We start from the raw sequence: 15,771 nt of genomic DNA, 5'->3' as shown, positions 1-15,771 counted from the left end.
AACAATGACTCCAAACATACAGCCAAAGTCATTGTGAACTGTCTTCAGATTAAAGAAGAGCAAGAAGTACTGGAGCTGATGCCCCCCCACAGAGAGTTGATCTCAACATCATGGAGTGTATCTGGGATTACATGAAGAGAAAGGATGATGTGAGAAAACGTAGATCCATAGAAGACCCATAGTTAGTTCTCCAAGATGTTTGGAACATCTTACCTGTCAAGCTCTTTAAAACACTGCAAGTATAACTAGAAGAATTGATGCAGTTTTAAAGGCAAGAGGTGATCATACAAAGATTGATTTAGATTTCTCTACTGCTATTTTGCTGATTTTGTTGATGGATAAATATAAATGATGAACATTTCCATTTTTGAAAACATTGTTTAAAGATTTTCTTTCCAGAGCTGTTTAAAGTGTTACCGCAGTACTTTATACAAATATATATCGAAAGAAATTGAAAGAAATGTGCTGATGTGGGTCAAACATACATAAAGGAAGTTAATTCTAGAAATTAGGCATTTGATAAACAGAGTGATATGGTCTTTGTTTTTTGGAATCCAGGCTGAGTGATATTTGCAGCATTTACAGGTTAAAAAGGAACCCTTACATATGACTCACCGTTAAATCAAATTACAACTATCTCTAGAAATACTTACCAGAGCCTCAATACAAGAACTCTAAAACAGAGCTCCTTGTGCAAAATAAAATCAATGCGAGACACAGTAAAAAGACAAGATATTTTTCTTGATTTCCAGTGTGCCTTTGACTTCTCCAGCCAAAACAACTCAAACTTTATGATGATGGTGAGCAGATACCGGTAGTTTGATTTTCTAAAAGCTACTGGTCCACAACAGTGTGCCCACTTGGCTCAGATGTTACCTCATCCGTCCTCTACTCTGATCCTCGTTGTTGGGGTTTTATCCCCATGGATACCTTCCTGGAGTCCATGCTGATGTGAGAAGCTGGTGTTTGTGAGGAAGTTAGGTCCACAGAGTCTTCCCTTCTGTTTTTGTTTTCTCAAGTTTGCTGGCCTCTGAGATTTTTGTGTGTGACTGATTTACATGACAAGGGGCCTTACAGACTTTTGTACCATACTACCAAGTGAAACAAGCTTCTGAGATGGTTCAACCTAGGGAACCTTTCCTTTGACAGGCCTCGTGTGTGGTTAGCATTACCATCGGCCTGCCAGTCAATCAAGTCAGTCAAGTACAAACTGTAGGATCAAGTGCATTTCTCTGCCTTAGGAACTTTTTTGCAGGATATACCTGAAAGTTGGTTTCCAAGACTCTTGTAGATTAAGGTCAAAGACCAATCTCACTGCACAACAGCAAGAAATTCACACACCCACCCTCACCCACACAAAAACAGACATGCTTTGCAATCAAACCTCTATCTTCAGCTATCAGATTTGATGCAAATCCAGAACTACCAGATATTTCAGCTCTTCAAAAGACCACTGGAGATAGATTAGACAGGGGAACAATTTTCCATTGACCCCAGTGTTAAAAACGTTGACATCAAAACTAAACTGATTTACAACCTTGTTTCAATTTTTACTAATATTATCTGAGGGAGGAGGGTTGAACAGTTATTATTTGAAAGCTTTTTTGTCATCTGTTTGAACAACAGGGAGCAGGTGGAGGAATATCTAGAGAGATGGAGATTTGCTCCAGAAAGAATAGAAATTTAGGTCAGCGAGACAGAGTATCTGTGTGAAAACGACAGGGGCTCAAGTGGAACAGGGAGGTTACAGGGAAGAGAATTAAAGAAGGCGGATGACTTTAAGTTTTTTGGGTCAACAGTCCAAACCAACAGTTGTGTAAATAAGAGGTGAAGGAGCTTGCATAGGCATGTTGGAATAACTGGACAAAGGTATGATGTGTGACCAAAGAGTGTCAGCAAAAATGAAAGGAAAGGTGTAGAAGGCTGGTGAGAGCAGCCAGGATTTAAAAGTAGTGGCTCTAAAAAAGAGACAGAGGGCAGTGCTGGAGGTGGCAGAGCTGAAGCTGTTGAGGTTCTCTTTGGAAGGGGATGGATAGAATAGGGAATTAAAAGATCAAAGATGATGATTAGCGAGGGACCAACTAAGCTTTCTTTTTACATCATTCTGCACAATTAGACATTTGGCAGCATCTTTGTTGAGATGAGTCGAGCAAACTCTGGTCAATGCCCCCATCCCACTTCAGATTTCACTTTTACCATTCAAAGTCTGATGATTGACATCAGATTATCGGTCCAGAGATTATATATCTATGGTTGCAATAAGCAAAAGTCTTGTCCATTGACATTACACACAGAATTTATTCAGTTTTCTTTCCCAGTGGTCTTCAAAACAGATTAAATGATTTTTATGGATTTTATGTGAAGAGAAAATATATTCTTTGACAAAGTACTGGCAGTGCCAAAAAGCAACATGTGTAAGAAAGAACACAAAAGCATCTTTCTCACTCCATGCTTTCATGAGGAATTTCTTCTTTTTAAACAGCATATTTATGTACTTTTTGGAAATGTCAATAGGTTTCAGTTGTCCCTGTTAAAATAAAAATAAAAAAAGCTTAATTTATTTTTGTCAATCCAACCTGGTAATGTTTTTGTTCTTCAACTGTCAGTGATTAGGAAAACAGGAAAACATTATCATTCAACAGTAGATGCTTCCCTTTAGGTTTGTTGACGCTCAAAAATAGGCGCGAGAAAGATTTTTGACATGACAAGATTTTTGATTGGTGTGCTGACAGAGACGTCACAGGAGTGTCACAAGTAAATGGGAGATTTTACAGCTTGTGAACTACAGACAGTAGGATCTAGAATGTTACATGGAATAACAGCATTTCTACTTTTCACACTTCCCCTAATATCCTTCTGACACTTCATCTGTGTTATCTTGATAGCTATATTCCTCAGCTTTGCATGTGCAGTATAGATGATATCAACAGCTCAGTTGTTGCCAGGTTACATATACAAAACTCAAAGGTATTCATGTGATATCTAGATGGAAATTTCAACCACACATCTCTTTGTAATACTTTGTAATACTTAAGACTCTAAGCATCTGTCACAGACTACATAAACTTCTGAATGCAAAGGTGCCACCAGGATAGTGAGATACTTCTCTGGTGGCCAGCCTGAATAACTGGAAACATGGCAACCATGAAAGAGAAAATGCAATTCTTTGGTTACAAAAAAGGGCCCTCATCTCTCCCCCACCTTACTTGAGGTGATCTACACATCCAGTCTCAACAGAAAGAGTAAAGTCTTATCTTATTTGTTTAACATTTTTATAAAAGTTGGTTGGGGTTAGGGCTTGTGGTTGTAACTGCTGAAAGATTTTCTGACTCTGAATTTTCTAAATCTTCTAAAAATCAAATCACGTAATATAAAAAAAAAAGTGACCCCACGAAAACTAATAATTTTTGCTCAATGCACTATGAAGTTCTAAGTGTAATTTTTTATATGTAGGGCAGGGGTGGGCAATTCCAGGCCTCGAGGGCCGGTGTGTCTGCATGATTTCCAGATAGTCTTGCCCTACTCATGGCTGATTACCTGGTTCAGGTGTGTCCAGCCAATTAGAACATGCCAGAGCAGGGTATGCTGGAAAACATGCAGGAATGCGGCCCTCAGTGCCCACCTCTGATGTAGGGTGTTACACAAAGTAAAAAAAAAATAAAAATCATCTTTTTCACAAAAGGTCTGTGTAGTTGCAACTTTAAAATTCTCTGACCATAATTGGATCATTGAAGCTGAATCTGTTTGGAGTGGTCCTAATATTCAAAAAATAATATCCAAAATGAGATTCTGTTTATTTGGATATATCTTCACTTTACCTAAAAATTCACCATTTAAACCCCCTTTAGCAATAGTCCTATTCAATAAAAACCTACTGAATATCATGGAGAAATGTATGAATGAGTGTTATGATAAGTAAAAGAATAAAAAATAAACTCACATTATGCTTTAGTGCCCGTTAAGGTTCTCAGACCATAAAAAGTTGGACAGTAAAAAAATCATTTAACACTTGCCATTTATTGATAAAATTTGAACTTCTTAGCTTTTTCCCAATCATAAATCAAATCTAATATGTCTCTGGTTGTCAATGTAAGGGTGGGGTCATCTAAGATAGCACAAGGGTTTACCCAAACCTCCATCTTGCTATGGACCTAAAGCTAATGGGGTCCCAAAAATGGTGCAGTTCAGTTTGGCTTAACCCTTGTGCTATCTTAGATGACCACACTCTTACATTGACGTGTTCTCCCTACCATGACAAAGGTGGATAAAAGTGGAAAGATTTCATGTAATCCATGGACACCAGTGTAGATCAAAAATCATTGAAGAAAAATGGTTCAGCGCACTGTCTAGTGCAGTGTTTTTCAACCAGTGTGCCGCGGCACACTAGTGTGCCGTGGGAAATTGCCCTCATTAACTGAAAAATTAAACATTTCCCATCTCCAGGATTTCAGCTCTCTGTTCATCCAAACAGGCCCTGATGAAACACTGAGGAGTTAGGAATATAAAAGATCGTAAAATACTTTTTCTTTGCGTTTATTTTATTTTATTAAAGACATTTTGATAAGAATGACGTACCGCGATTCAGCTGCAACTCCGGCTGTATTTTGGAAAAGTCCCGCCCCTTTAACTGTCTCCACCAATCATTCTTGGGGAGCTTAATCACATGTCATCATTCTGACCAATCAGAAGTGGTTAAAGTCTTCACTTCCTTGTCCCGATTTAGCTCGTAAAGTCGCTCAGTTCTAACAGAGATACCAGCTAAAGCTCGTCTTTATCGGTGTAGCTTTCCACAGAATCCGGTATCAGACCGTGGAACAAGTGAACAAAACAATGAAGCTCCGAAAGGCGATCTCCGCCGGCCGTTTATTGCACTACATCTCCCATGATGCATTGGATTGTGAGAGTGACAGCGCTCAAGGAGATCTGTCGTTAAACGTCTTGATCTTCTAACTTAACTTTTATTGCATCTTTTAGAAAAAAAGCAGCTGCAGTTTCCAGCTTTTTCTGCAACAATTATCTAAAAAATGTTTTATTTCATTAAATGAGATTGTGGAGGGGCTGTAGATCAATACAGACTATGAGTTTCTCCAGGTTTTTTTTTTTTGTTTTTTTTTTTAATTTTTGGATCCTGGTGTGCCGCGGGATTTTTTTTAAGGTTAAAGTGTGCCGTGGCTCAGAAAAGGTTGAAAAACACTGGTCTAGTGGATCTAGATGACCCAACTCCCAATGTTAAAGTGCCTAGGATAGCACAAGGGTTAATGGGGCCAATTTATAATGGAAAAGCTAAAAAAAACTGGACTGGACCGGCCCAGATCCGATTGCACTGTACTGCTCAGTGGTAACGAGGCTTTAGTTGCTCTGTGATGTGGATTATAAACACACTCCAAAATTGACTAAACGTGCATAAAATAAAAACACAACACAGTTATTTATTTTTATTTTTATTTTTTTTTAACTTGTCCTGTCCAACAGCTGGGCAGGCAGATGAGAACTGAGGGCCTCTTGGGTTGGACATATTTTACTTTAACAATAGGGGTTATTAATCTTCAGACAAACCAAAGGTATGTCTGAATAAACCCCTTTTGTAATTGAGGCCAAACTTTATTAATTTCAACCATGTTTGAAAATCTTTGGTGTTGGACCGGACGGAAAAAGAAAGAAGGGAAGAAGAGAGAGGGATGTTAGGGGGGGGGGGGGGGGGGGTAGGAGGGTGATAATAGGAGGGGAGGGGGGAAAACACAACACAGTTAAATTGTTCAGTTGAAAATTTCTTTCCATTTAGTTTACCCATTTCAGATAGAAATAGCCCTGAAAATATAGAATTTGTGGTCTGGAAAATGTGTAAGACACGTACATATTTTTTATGTCCTCCTTCACACATGGAAAATGTGTTTTTGTGCTAATAAATACCTCCCACAGATGAAGCTGCTTTGTAAAAGACACTCTTTTTTTATTGTTACAAAATGGACATTCAGCCTTTCAAAATAAACTAAGAGGGTTTTTCACACAAAAATGATGCAATAAGTTTGCTGCTGCTTTTGCTGTGCCTCACCCACACCCAGCCTTGTTCCAGACAATTCAAGTTAATAACTGTGGTTAAAAATACTGTACTTGAGTAAATTAGTATTTTTTGTGACTTGCTACTTGTACTTGTTCTGAATATCAAAAAGATAAGCAACTTTTACCCTTTACTTGACAACATCTTTGATTGAATATTTGTACTCTTTACTTGACCACATTTGAATGGACACATACAGTTGTTCATTATATTGTGATTGTGCGCAACAAGTCCACATCTCTATCAAAGTTATATTGACTGGGTTGTTGGGCAGATTAGACGGTTCCCCCATCTGCAGGGTGCTAAAGGTACCGGATGCCAGCAGTGCCTGATGTCTATCTGACATGGGCTGGTGATGACATGGGTGTCCTGAAAACCTTCCCACCTGTACTAAAGTTGTCATTAAGGTTTAAAACTGGCCTCATTTTAAGGCGAAAAACAGCTGGATAAGTTCCAAGGACTTTGAGAACCAGCTTTTGTTCCTTTTTTAACATTTGAGTGTGACTGAGATTAAGTTTTTGTTCTATTTTTTATCTGTTTGTTCTGCCATTTTTTTAACATTGAGGTGTTAAATTTCATTTCTATCAATAATAAATAAAACCTCAAAAATAAACAGTTTGTTGTTTTTCACATATCTTGGTGTTCTTGAGCCTACATTCAGTATGAGTAAAATACTTAAGTTCTTTCGGATACTTCAATACTTTTACTCAACTCTTTTGGAATTGGTGACTAGTAACTTGTAAAAGAGTAATTGTTACAGTAAGGTACTGTACATTTACTCAAGTATGGTTTTTAGGTTATCTTTACAACTCTGCCAACATCTAATGATTCCTGTTTCATGGCAAAGCCAAAATTTTGATGGTCTAAAACCATTGACTTCCTTTACATAATTCGTTTTGTAAACTACTTAAATATTTACCTACTCTCTCTGTGTAGGGCTAGCATTGTGCAGAAGAAGATAATCTTTTTCCAGGATGAAGGTCCCCTTACCAAGCAAATGTGTGAGAAAGGTACGTTTTTCCTAATTAATATATGTTATGTTCATTTTACCTTGCTTCCCATTCAAGAGGAACCTGGCTGGAGACGAGATCATCGGCTGAAAGCGTGAATTATATAATTGAATATAATCCTAATCCAAAAGTGTTGAAAATTGTAGAACATTTTTTTTATGGAAGCTTAAAACAGGAAAAAACTGTAACTGTTAGTTTGCCAGGTAAAAGTCGCCAGTTAAAATAAAGTTGTTTTTTTTTTGTGATATGGGGGGACTTCTGGTTCTTGTTGAGAACCCCCAGGGATGCCAGGTCCTCTTGTTCTATCCTCCATTGCTCTTCATATAAAGTCTCTTTTTGCATAATTCTAGTATCTTTTCTAAATCTTTATTACTTGGAATCCCATCCAGATTAGAATGTTGCATTCTTTATTTTCATGCTTTTCTTCTTCCTCTACTTAACTTTTTTTATGATGAGCATAACTGTCAACAACTCTGCTAATCCTCCTTATCTAGCTCATTTATTTCCTTTTCTCTGTCCATTTTTGTCCAGAGTCACTCTATGGAGATGCAACAGATAAACCGCTGCTGGACTGTTGTGCCTGCGGGACAGCAAAATACAGGGTCACCTTCTATGGTAACTGGTCAGAGAAGATTCATCCCAAAGATTATCCCCGTAAGTCAAACTGCTATGGGCAAAATTAAATGTTTACAATTTCCTTTTTGAAATCAAATTACCTGTACAAGAAAAGACCCTAAACAGCAAGGAATTGGTTCTGTAAAAACATTTATTTTGAGATAATAAAAGGTACAAAAATAGATATTTTTCTAATTAATTTAAAATGCAATAAATGGCCATCACAAGAATTATCTTTGAAAATGTTCTAGTGTTGCCTGAAAAATAAATTGCCCCTTTTCAATGGACTCTCAGTAGTAATGTTTCTTTTTGGGGGGGGGGGGGGGGGGGGGGGGGGGATCTTATTGCGCAATAGTTGGGTGTGATGTGCATATAACCTTGAGCTTCGGTATCAGGATGTGAACAGACTTACGGATTACATTACCTATTTTGTCTAAATCGGCCCCTCGCCACTCAGATCAATAAACCGATTAGAGCAGAATAAGATAAACCCTGGGATTGAGAAAATTCCCAATTCATTGTTTCATGGTTGGACCATTGGGCAACTTACTCCAACATATATAACACACACGTGGGCAAAAACACACACACTTACTCTGCTGATAGATCAACCACCAAGGAGAGAGGGCTAGCTCTGTGGCTTCTGTTTCATCCTGACTCTTAGGGGGCTGCAGATTGATTTCTCCTTGCACAAAGTCATTTCCTAGGTAACTAGCTATTATTGGAGCGCATAAATTGCACTCAAGAATATTGTTCAGTGATGGTGTGCTTTCTTTAACACTATTGACCCAACTTCGCCTTTTTTCCGGTAAAAATTAATACAAAGATTTTTTTTCTCATTGAGGATAGCACTTTTCTCCAATTTGGCTTTCACCACTCTTACTTTTAGTCTCTGAGGCTGAATCTATTTTATAGCAGGCTCACAAAATGAACACATTCACTTCATACATGAATAGATTTAGGTTGGACTGGAAATTCAAAGTGACCAGGCTGCTTTAACCTGTCTTCAACTAAAAATACCTAATACCCAAAAACTATTAAGATTTTCTTTTTAGCAAACAAGCAAGTTTTTTTAAACTTTCTTAAAAAGCATGATTTTTTCCAAATATTTCCACGAGAATGGGCAATCTTTGTGGACATTAACAACATCCACACAGGAAAATGGTAAGACAAATGGTTTAAATAATTTAAAGCGTATTTTAGTGTTTAATGAATGTAGCACCATCATAACCTTTATTTAAAGCACAAGATATTGAATTGTGGATTACAGATTTTTTGTGGTTTTGGGACATTTCAGTAGATTTCAAATATCCAATATCTGTGCATACTTTAGCAATTTGGTAGGAAAAAATAATAGACATAACATAACTTAATTGTACAATCACAATAGCCACATGAAAAGTTTTGAAGCTCCCCACCTGTGTCTATATTGTTGGCATGACCATCTAATCAGATGCTTCTTTGTGCCTCTGCAGGGCGTGCCAATCACTGGTCGGCCATCATTGGGGCCTCCCACTCTAAGAATTACGTTCTGTGGGAATATGGGGGTTCAGCCAGTGATGGAGTCAAACAGGTAGCTGAGCTAGGCTCTCCAGTTAAAATGGAGGAAGAGATCAGACAAAAGGTAAGAGTCTACAATGCTGACTATGTATTACACATAAATGAATTAAAGAATTGATAATGACATTTTTCTCAATGTTTGACAACTGTTTGACAAATCAAAACAAATTGAGACTTCTGAGGACTTTGAATTTCAGAATTTTCTTCATCAAATTTTGTGAAAGACGCTAAGTAAAGTAACATACACTTTTGACATAAACTAATCAGACCATTTGCAAGATACATCCTACTATCCTAATCATTGTTTAAATTTCAAAATAAGCACTAAAAAATAAAGTAGTCCTATGGCCCATTAATCAGTTATAAATTAATCTCTTTGGGGTTTCTTAAAATTTTTCCAGTAGTGTACTGACAAGATATTTAGATACTTCCAGTAAAGTTAAAAGATTCTGGCATAATCATACATTTGACCCTCAGTTATTAGTGGGCTACTTCTCTGGCATTCTTCTTCTTGTTTTTTTTAAATCTTTGCATAGATTCTTCTACATATTTCTGCCTTCCTGCCTTGTTCTTCAGGACTGTCTCACTGCATCTTAAAATAGCACATGCTGGCAGAGCAGATGGTCCTGCAGAGTGCTTATTGTTGGCTAATACTGAAGACCTGGAGTCACAGTAGATAATGAGAGCATAGTGTGAGATGTCTGTGTCAGTGCTAACTACTTACTGCCTTTATTGCACTTTTTCTGGCTTTTGTTCGAAGATCTAAGCCGGGTTAATTAGACAAGCTACCTGTGTTGAGAGAGAAACCCTTTTTTAGATACACCTTTAGAATTCTGACATTTCTACATAAGTCAGTCATGTTATTTATGACATTTCTGAAGGGCAGACATCTTCAAGATATCTTCACACAGAAGAGAGAAAAGGAACTTTTTTTTCAACAAGTGTTTTCATTCTGTATGACATTTAAATTTGAATGCACAAAAACCATCACCAGTAAAACTATGTAGTGACACTAACAATGGTAACATGAGCAGGTGCTAGGTGGCTCAGTGAGTCCATTTTTTGCGATGAAATGAAGTTCCAAGATCTGGCTGACATGTTTCATGCTGTCACTGACATCTAGAAATGATTCATTAGTTTTTGAAAGTGTTATATTTGGTAATTCTAGTCAATTCTAAAATTACTAATACTTAAACTCAATAATGGTGAAATGTATTTAGTTGTAACAAACAGCAAATTTTAGTACTTTATCAATAATCTTTAAACATATATTTTGATGATCCATTCAGCATTATTACAATTAAGTGGTGCCATTTAAACATGATCAAAGATGTTTGATAATCAGACAGGGAGAGAAAAAAAGGGATTTTTGACAAAAGAGATGTCATTCATTCATCCATGCTTTGGCCAAACCATCCAACTATTGGTAATATTTTGCTCCATGTCCACTTTAAAAAATGAAAGTTTGAGTGGCTTTGCCACCATGTTAGCAGCCTTTACAAGTTGGTCGCAATTACTTTTTCCTCACAGCTGTCTAAAATGAGGAAACTATTCCAATTTAATCTGATTTAAAAAAAAGTAGAATAGAGGACATTTGTATTTTGTTGCTTTCTATTACCAGTTATTTTTTGACATTAACACACAATGCTTTAAGATTTTTTCAGTCTTACCAATAAGTTGTGTTACTGAAGAGAATAAAGAGTTAGCTGATAAAAATGTCTCTTGAAGTTACAGAAGAGACTCAAAATAAAGTTATGTAATGCACAAAAAGGAAGTATAACGATAAAAGAAAATTATTTTGTCATGCAAACAATTTTTAAAAGAAAAATCCTTCATCCCCAAAATTATCCACTGGAGACAATGGTGGTGATTTCTGTGTAATTATCAGTGTTTTCCTAGAGCTAATGAGACATGCAGAGAGGTAAAAGAGGTAAAACAAATGTATTCAGAAGAATCTTCAAGCAGATTACAGTATTTCGAAAGACATAGCTTTTAAAAAACCTGAGCAATATTCACTTTGGAGGGATCATTGTGTGAAACAGAATGTTCCCTTTAGAACATAAAAAATCAAAGAGATTGCAAAAGTGGCTATTTAAAAACAAAAAAAATATAGGAACAACAATGTTTAAAAATTAGTGTGGACATTTTAAAAATCCTGTCAAAAAAGTCCAAATATAACATATAACCGTTTTCCAGGATGACTTAGGCAAAGACTTACATGGACCTAATCCTACCTGATCTCATGTAGGGTTTAATTTAGTTGCTAAAGACAGATTGAGACCTTTCAAAGTTTTTTTTTTTTTTGTGGAAAGCCAGCACTTGTCCACCTTATCTACTTTTATCCAACTGACAGAACAGAGTCAATGTCCTTGAGGTAAGGGAGCTGTGTCAAAAAAGGCTGTTTTCCTCCTAGCCATGCAGTGCTACTCAGTAAGTGCTGACACAAACAGAAAGCTGATTTGCTTTTATGTCAGGTACCATGGGGGTTTGGGGGGGGCATGTAGCAATGAATGCAAAAATTAATATTCATAACTCAGCTTTGCTCTTGCCACAAGGTGCACTGATCAGAGTGCTCGTACAAAGTTTCATTCTATTAAACCACGGAAGCGTGCATTCATTCAAAGAATGTTTTTTTATGCTTCACGTGCCATTCTCGAGTTGAATTTTTTTTCTCTTCAAAGGAAAAAGCTTTTCTTTAACCTTTCAAATTTATTTTAAAAAAACATTTTTAAACACCTGTTTAGAAAAAAAAGCTTTGATACCTAAAAATCCAAGAAATCATGCAAGGACCTACTAGAATGGTTCCATCCATCCATTTTCAGAACCTGAACCCCTTTCGGGGTCATGGGGTTGCTGGAGCCAAACCAGCTACTGTTCAGTGAAGGTGCTGTACACCCTTAACAGGTCACCTACTAGAATGGTTGATTTTATGATTTGTTTCTTCAGGATATCATTTATTTAAAGACCCATTCTAATGAAAATTGTGTTTTTAACAGGTTTTTGAGGCATTTTTCATACAATGGAGGACATATATAGAGAAAGTTGACCTTAAAATTCCTTTTTTGAGTATTTATTTATTCAAATGGTTATTAATCATTAGCAGATAAAAAAATGCCATTAGAAAAAAAAAGCTTGTAGGTGATACATAAAAACTACTAGGGCAGGCCACAAGCTCCCTGCTCCGCTCCATTCTGATGCATCAATTTGTAGATTCATTTACTTCTTTGTTTTCCTTGTCTGAACTGGCATCTGACTCAAAACCGTAAAGCTGGATACCTCCAATATTGCTTGCCATTTTTGTTGCACCTATAATGTTAGGATGGGTTTGTCAGGGGCTGTAAGCTAGCAGGAGAGCATGTGAACAGTAGCCCTCCCTCATCTCAGAGGTGATTTTCGAATCAACTACTGCTTCTCTGCAGAAACTATGTCCTCGAAAATGTCTGTTCTTTTTTTACATTTTGGGCTAAAAATGGCATAATCACGTTTAATGGTCACTGGGAACACTTTTACAAAGATTAAAAGATGAAATTTTGACATATTTAAACTAGAAGCTGTAAATTAAGACAATTGACAGCTGGTTTCCTTAGTTTGATTAAGATCACTGTCATGCCAAACTAATATCTACATTTTTTTGCGCTCTACATACTGTTTTGCTTTTGTGGCTTGGATTGACTTTATTGAGCAAAAGCATTAGACCTTTTTCGCAAAAACCGGAAGTACGTCATCAACGTGTAAACCTAGTTCCGGTTTGTGCTTCGCTGGCGGAGGAATGGCAGAGCCTAGAGTGTTTTCGAAGAGCCTGAGTTGTGTTCCGAAGTTCACCAGCACCGATGTGATGAAGAGTGTGAAGATGCAATCGTCCACTAAAGGAAACAAATTGGACATGGGATATAAATTCGTCCACGAAGAGTTTATCCACCATTACCAAGGTAAGCTTCAGCTAGCTTTAGCCATAGCCGCATCACCGGTAACTCTGTGTGTTTACGTCAACTGTAAATCCTGGTGTTATTAATTTGTAATATAAGGCATCGCAGTGAATATGTTGTGTGTATGTTTAAGTGAAAAGGCATGAGATTAACATAACACCCAAAAATTTGGTGAAGCTGTAAATAAGAAATGTTAAGTTGCCCGTATGCGTGTTCATTTTGCTGCGGTTGCGGCACTTTCTTCACTTACTAGTATTATTTTTCTGAAAGTATGGTGAGCAGAAGTCCTCTTTTCCTGGACATGTCTTCTCTTTTGATACTTATATAATAAAATAACATTGAACATAGATGAAATGTAATTATATTTGCTTCATGTATGCAGCTCTGAACACCAATTACTCTCGATGAAATATCTCACAAACTCACTTCACTCCTCTTTTTTACAAACTCAAATCTGGTCACCCTATTGACAGTTATAGTTTCATGTCATTCTGAACATTGATGTAGCAACATAAGTATGTCCTAATTTTAACCTATATAATTTATTGTGTCTAGATATCACTGGACGCAGAAAGTGCCAACCTGAAAGCTTTCGTCTGCAGTTGTGTGGCTGCTAAAGGATTTTGCAATCACATAGTTGCCATCCTGTTCCAGACCGCACATTATTCACAGCTGGGTCTGCAGGCTGCTCCACCCCCCTGGCCTGCACGAGTGGCTTGCAAAGATGGCACAGGTGGGTTTGTGATCATATTGTCATTATTTTTTAAGAACGTATGTGTATCCATAACAACTCTAAATTATTATAAAAACACCCCAAGTAGTTACTACAGACTTTAATTGCTTTCTGCCTTTTACTTATAAGGGAATCCATCCTGAACCGGTTAGTGAGCTGATGGTGCAAAAACCCAAAACAGTTGGCAGGGACGGTCAGAGGTCCACACTGTACAAGGCATACAGGTGATTAACTTTTTGTTGCTTTGTGAGCAAGTTAAGTTTTTTTTTTTTTAATCTTATGACTAACCAAATTATGGTTACAGCAGATATAATGAATTAAATTGAAATGTAGTTATGCACTTATGTCTAACTTTTGTGTGTTGTGTTTCTCTTGTGTAGGACCACAGCCAGATCCATATGATGGCATCTGGAAGCAGATTATGCCAGGTGCAGCCCCAACCTCTCATGGTTGTGTTGGATGGGTTTCTGAGATGGAATGAAAGAGAACTTGGATATATATTGTGGCAAATGCATGAATGCATACCTTAAATTACACTTATCTTGTCTTTAACAATCAGTTCAGCCTTCTGTCTTACTGTTGATCTGTAATGTTATTTTTTATTGTAAATGTTTGATGTTATTTGCATACCAAAAAATTAAACGAGGCACAATTTTGACCAAAATTGTTTTATTTGTTCATCTAATTTTTTTGTGTAGTCAGTCACATTTCAACAGAAAAATATTACGAATATAACAATTATATTTAATTAGATTTTAAGAATATGTGGAAACACTAAATTTTTCCATACTATTTGCACATTATACATTATTTACATACCAAACATTAATTCACTCTTCAAAACAAAAAAGTCCATGATAATTTGCCAAAACACGGCGGTTAAGCCAGATCTGATTCACACTGCCCATCAGTGTGAGCGGCACAGAGAGTTCCTGATGTGGAAGGACTTTATCCTACTGATCACTCTTTCCACCATAATTCTGAGGCGGGTGATGGCTGCGGTTTGTTCTGTTTCCTCCTTGCTGAATTGAGCTGAAAGCTTAAAAGGTGGAATGATGATCTTAGATCCAATGTCAGTTAGGAGATCTTGAACGAGGAACTTTTGTCCGCCATGACATCGTCTCCTGGCTCCAGCAAAGGAACTTGGCTTCTAAGTCATGGATGTAATCCAAAGCCTCATCCAGAGCACCTGTGAAGATAAAGAAATTAAAAATCAGTCTTAATATATTAATGCTACCTTTCAACACAACACAGTAATCATGTTTTGAAAAGTATGTTAAGTATTTAATTACAAATACATTTCATTTATTTTTGTTAAGGAAATTACAAAATGACAAAATGCTCAAAAGTGATTAAATACATGTAATTAAAATAGGTGAGAGCATGAACATCTTTTATTATAAATATTAATTTGTTCAGGTAGAAATGCATGTATCCAATAACGGTACACATAGTTGACTAACGTTAACCAAACACATTATGAACAACCTTACCTGCAGGTGGGTGTGTCACGTAGTCGTGATCCATCTTTACTGTCTTAGCTTAGCCACCATGTCGCTAGTATCTTCACAGCTTAGCTGCATAGCCTGACATTTGAGGTTCTGTCATATTCTGACTCCCTTCTCAAAGGATCAGTAAAGTTGTTCCAAGGGATAATACTCGGGGCAACACCACTCTTCAGGCGACGAACGACGCAGCCGCACCACAATCCCGGAGCGAAGTTAGTAAGTGCCGGCAGCAGAGGGTGCTACCTGTGTTTACATTAAAACTATGCCCTTCATCTCTTCGGATCGCCTATATCCATTTGGGTTTCAGGTTTAGATCCACAGGAAAATAATGAAATGAAAGGTAAGGCTGTTTTTGGTTGGA

General features: G+C 37.1%; 1 protein-coding gene and 1 long non-coding RNA gene across 3 annotated transcripts in view; both read left to right on the top strand.

Annotated features, from left to right (window-relative positions):
• The window catches only part of spon1a (spondin 1a), a 70,792-nt gene that overhangs the window by 16,234 nt on the left and 38,787 nt on the right, over positions 1–15,771 (top strand). For both annotated transcript variants that reach the window (XM_023953516.2, XM_023953515.2), the window contains exons 4-6: positions 6,995–7,068; positions 7,600–7,722; positions 9,159–9,307. In XM_023953516.2, the coding sequence (XP_023809284.1) occupies positions 6,995–7,068; positions 7,600–7,722; positions 9,159–9,307 (346 nt within the window). The remainder of the gene's footprint in view (positions 1–6,994; positions 7,069–7,599; positions 7,723–9,158; positions 9,308–15,771) is intronic.
• LOC144990989 (uncharacterized) lies at positions 12,948–14,566 on the top strand. Its single transcript, XR_013654869.1, has 4 exons — positions 12,948–13,172; positions 13,725–13,902; positions 14,032–14,126; positions 14,283–14,566. It is a non-coding gene; the product is annotated as an uncharacterized LOC144990989 (long non-coding RNA).

This window comes from Oryzias latipes, chromosome 3, assembly GCF_053564925.1.
Source record: "Oryzias latipes strain Hd-rR chromosome 3, Olatipes_Hd-rR_3.1".
NCBI lineage: Eukaryota > Metazoa > Chordata > Actinopteri > Beloniformes > Adrianichthyidae > Oryzias > Oryzias latipes.
The sequence above is the reverse complement of the archived record's forward strand: the minus strand, read 5'-3'. Positions and strand labels throughout refer to the sequence as shown.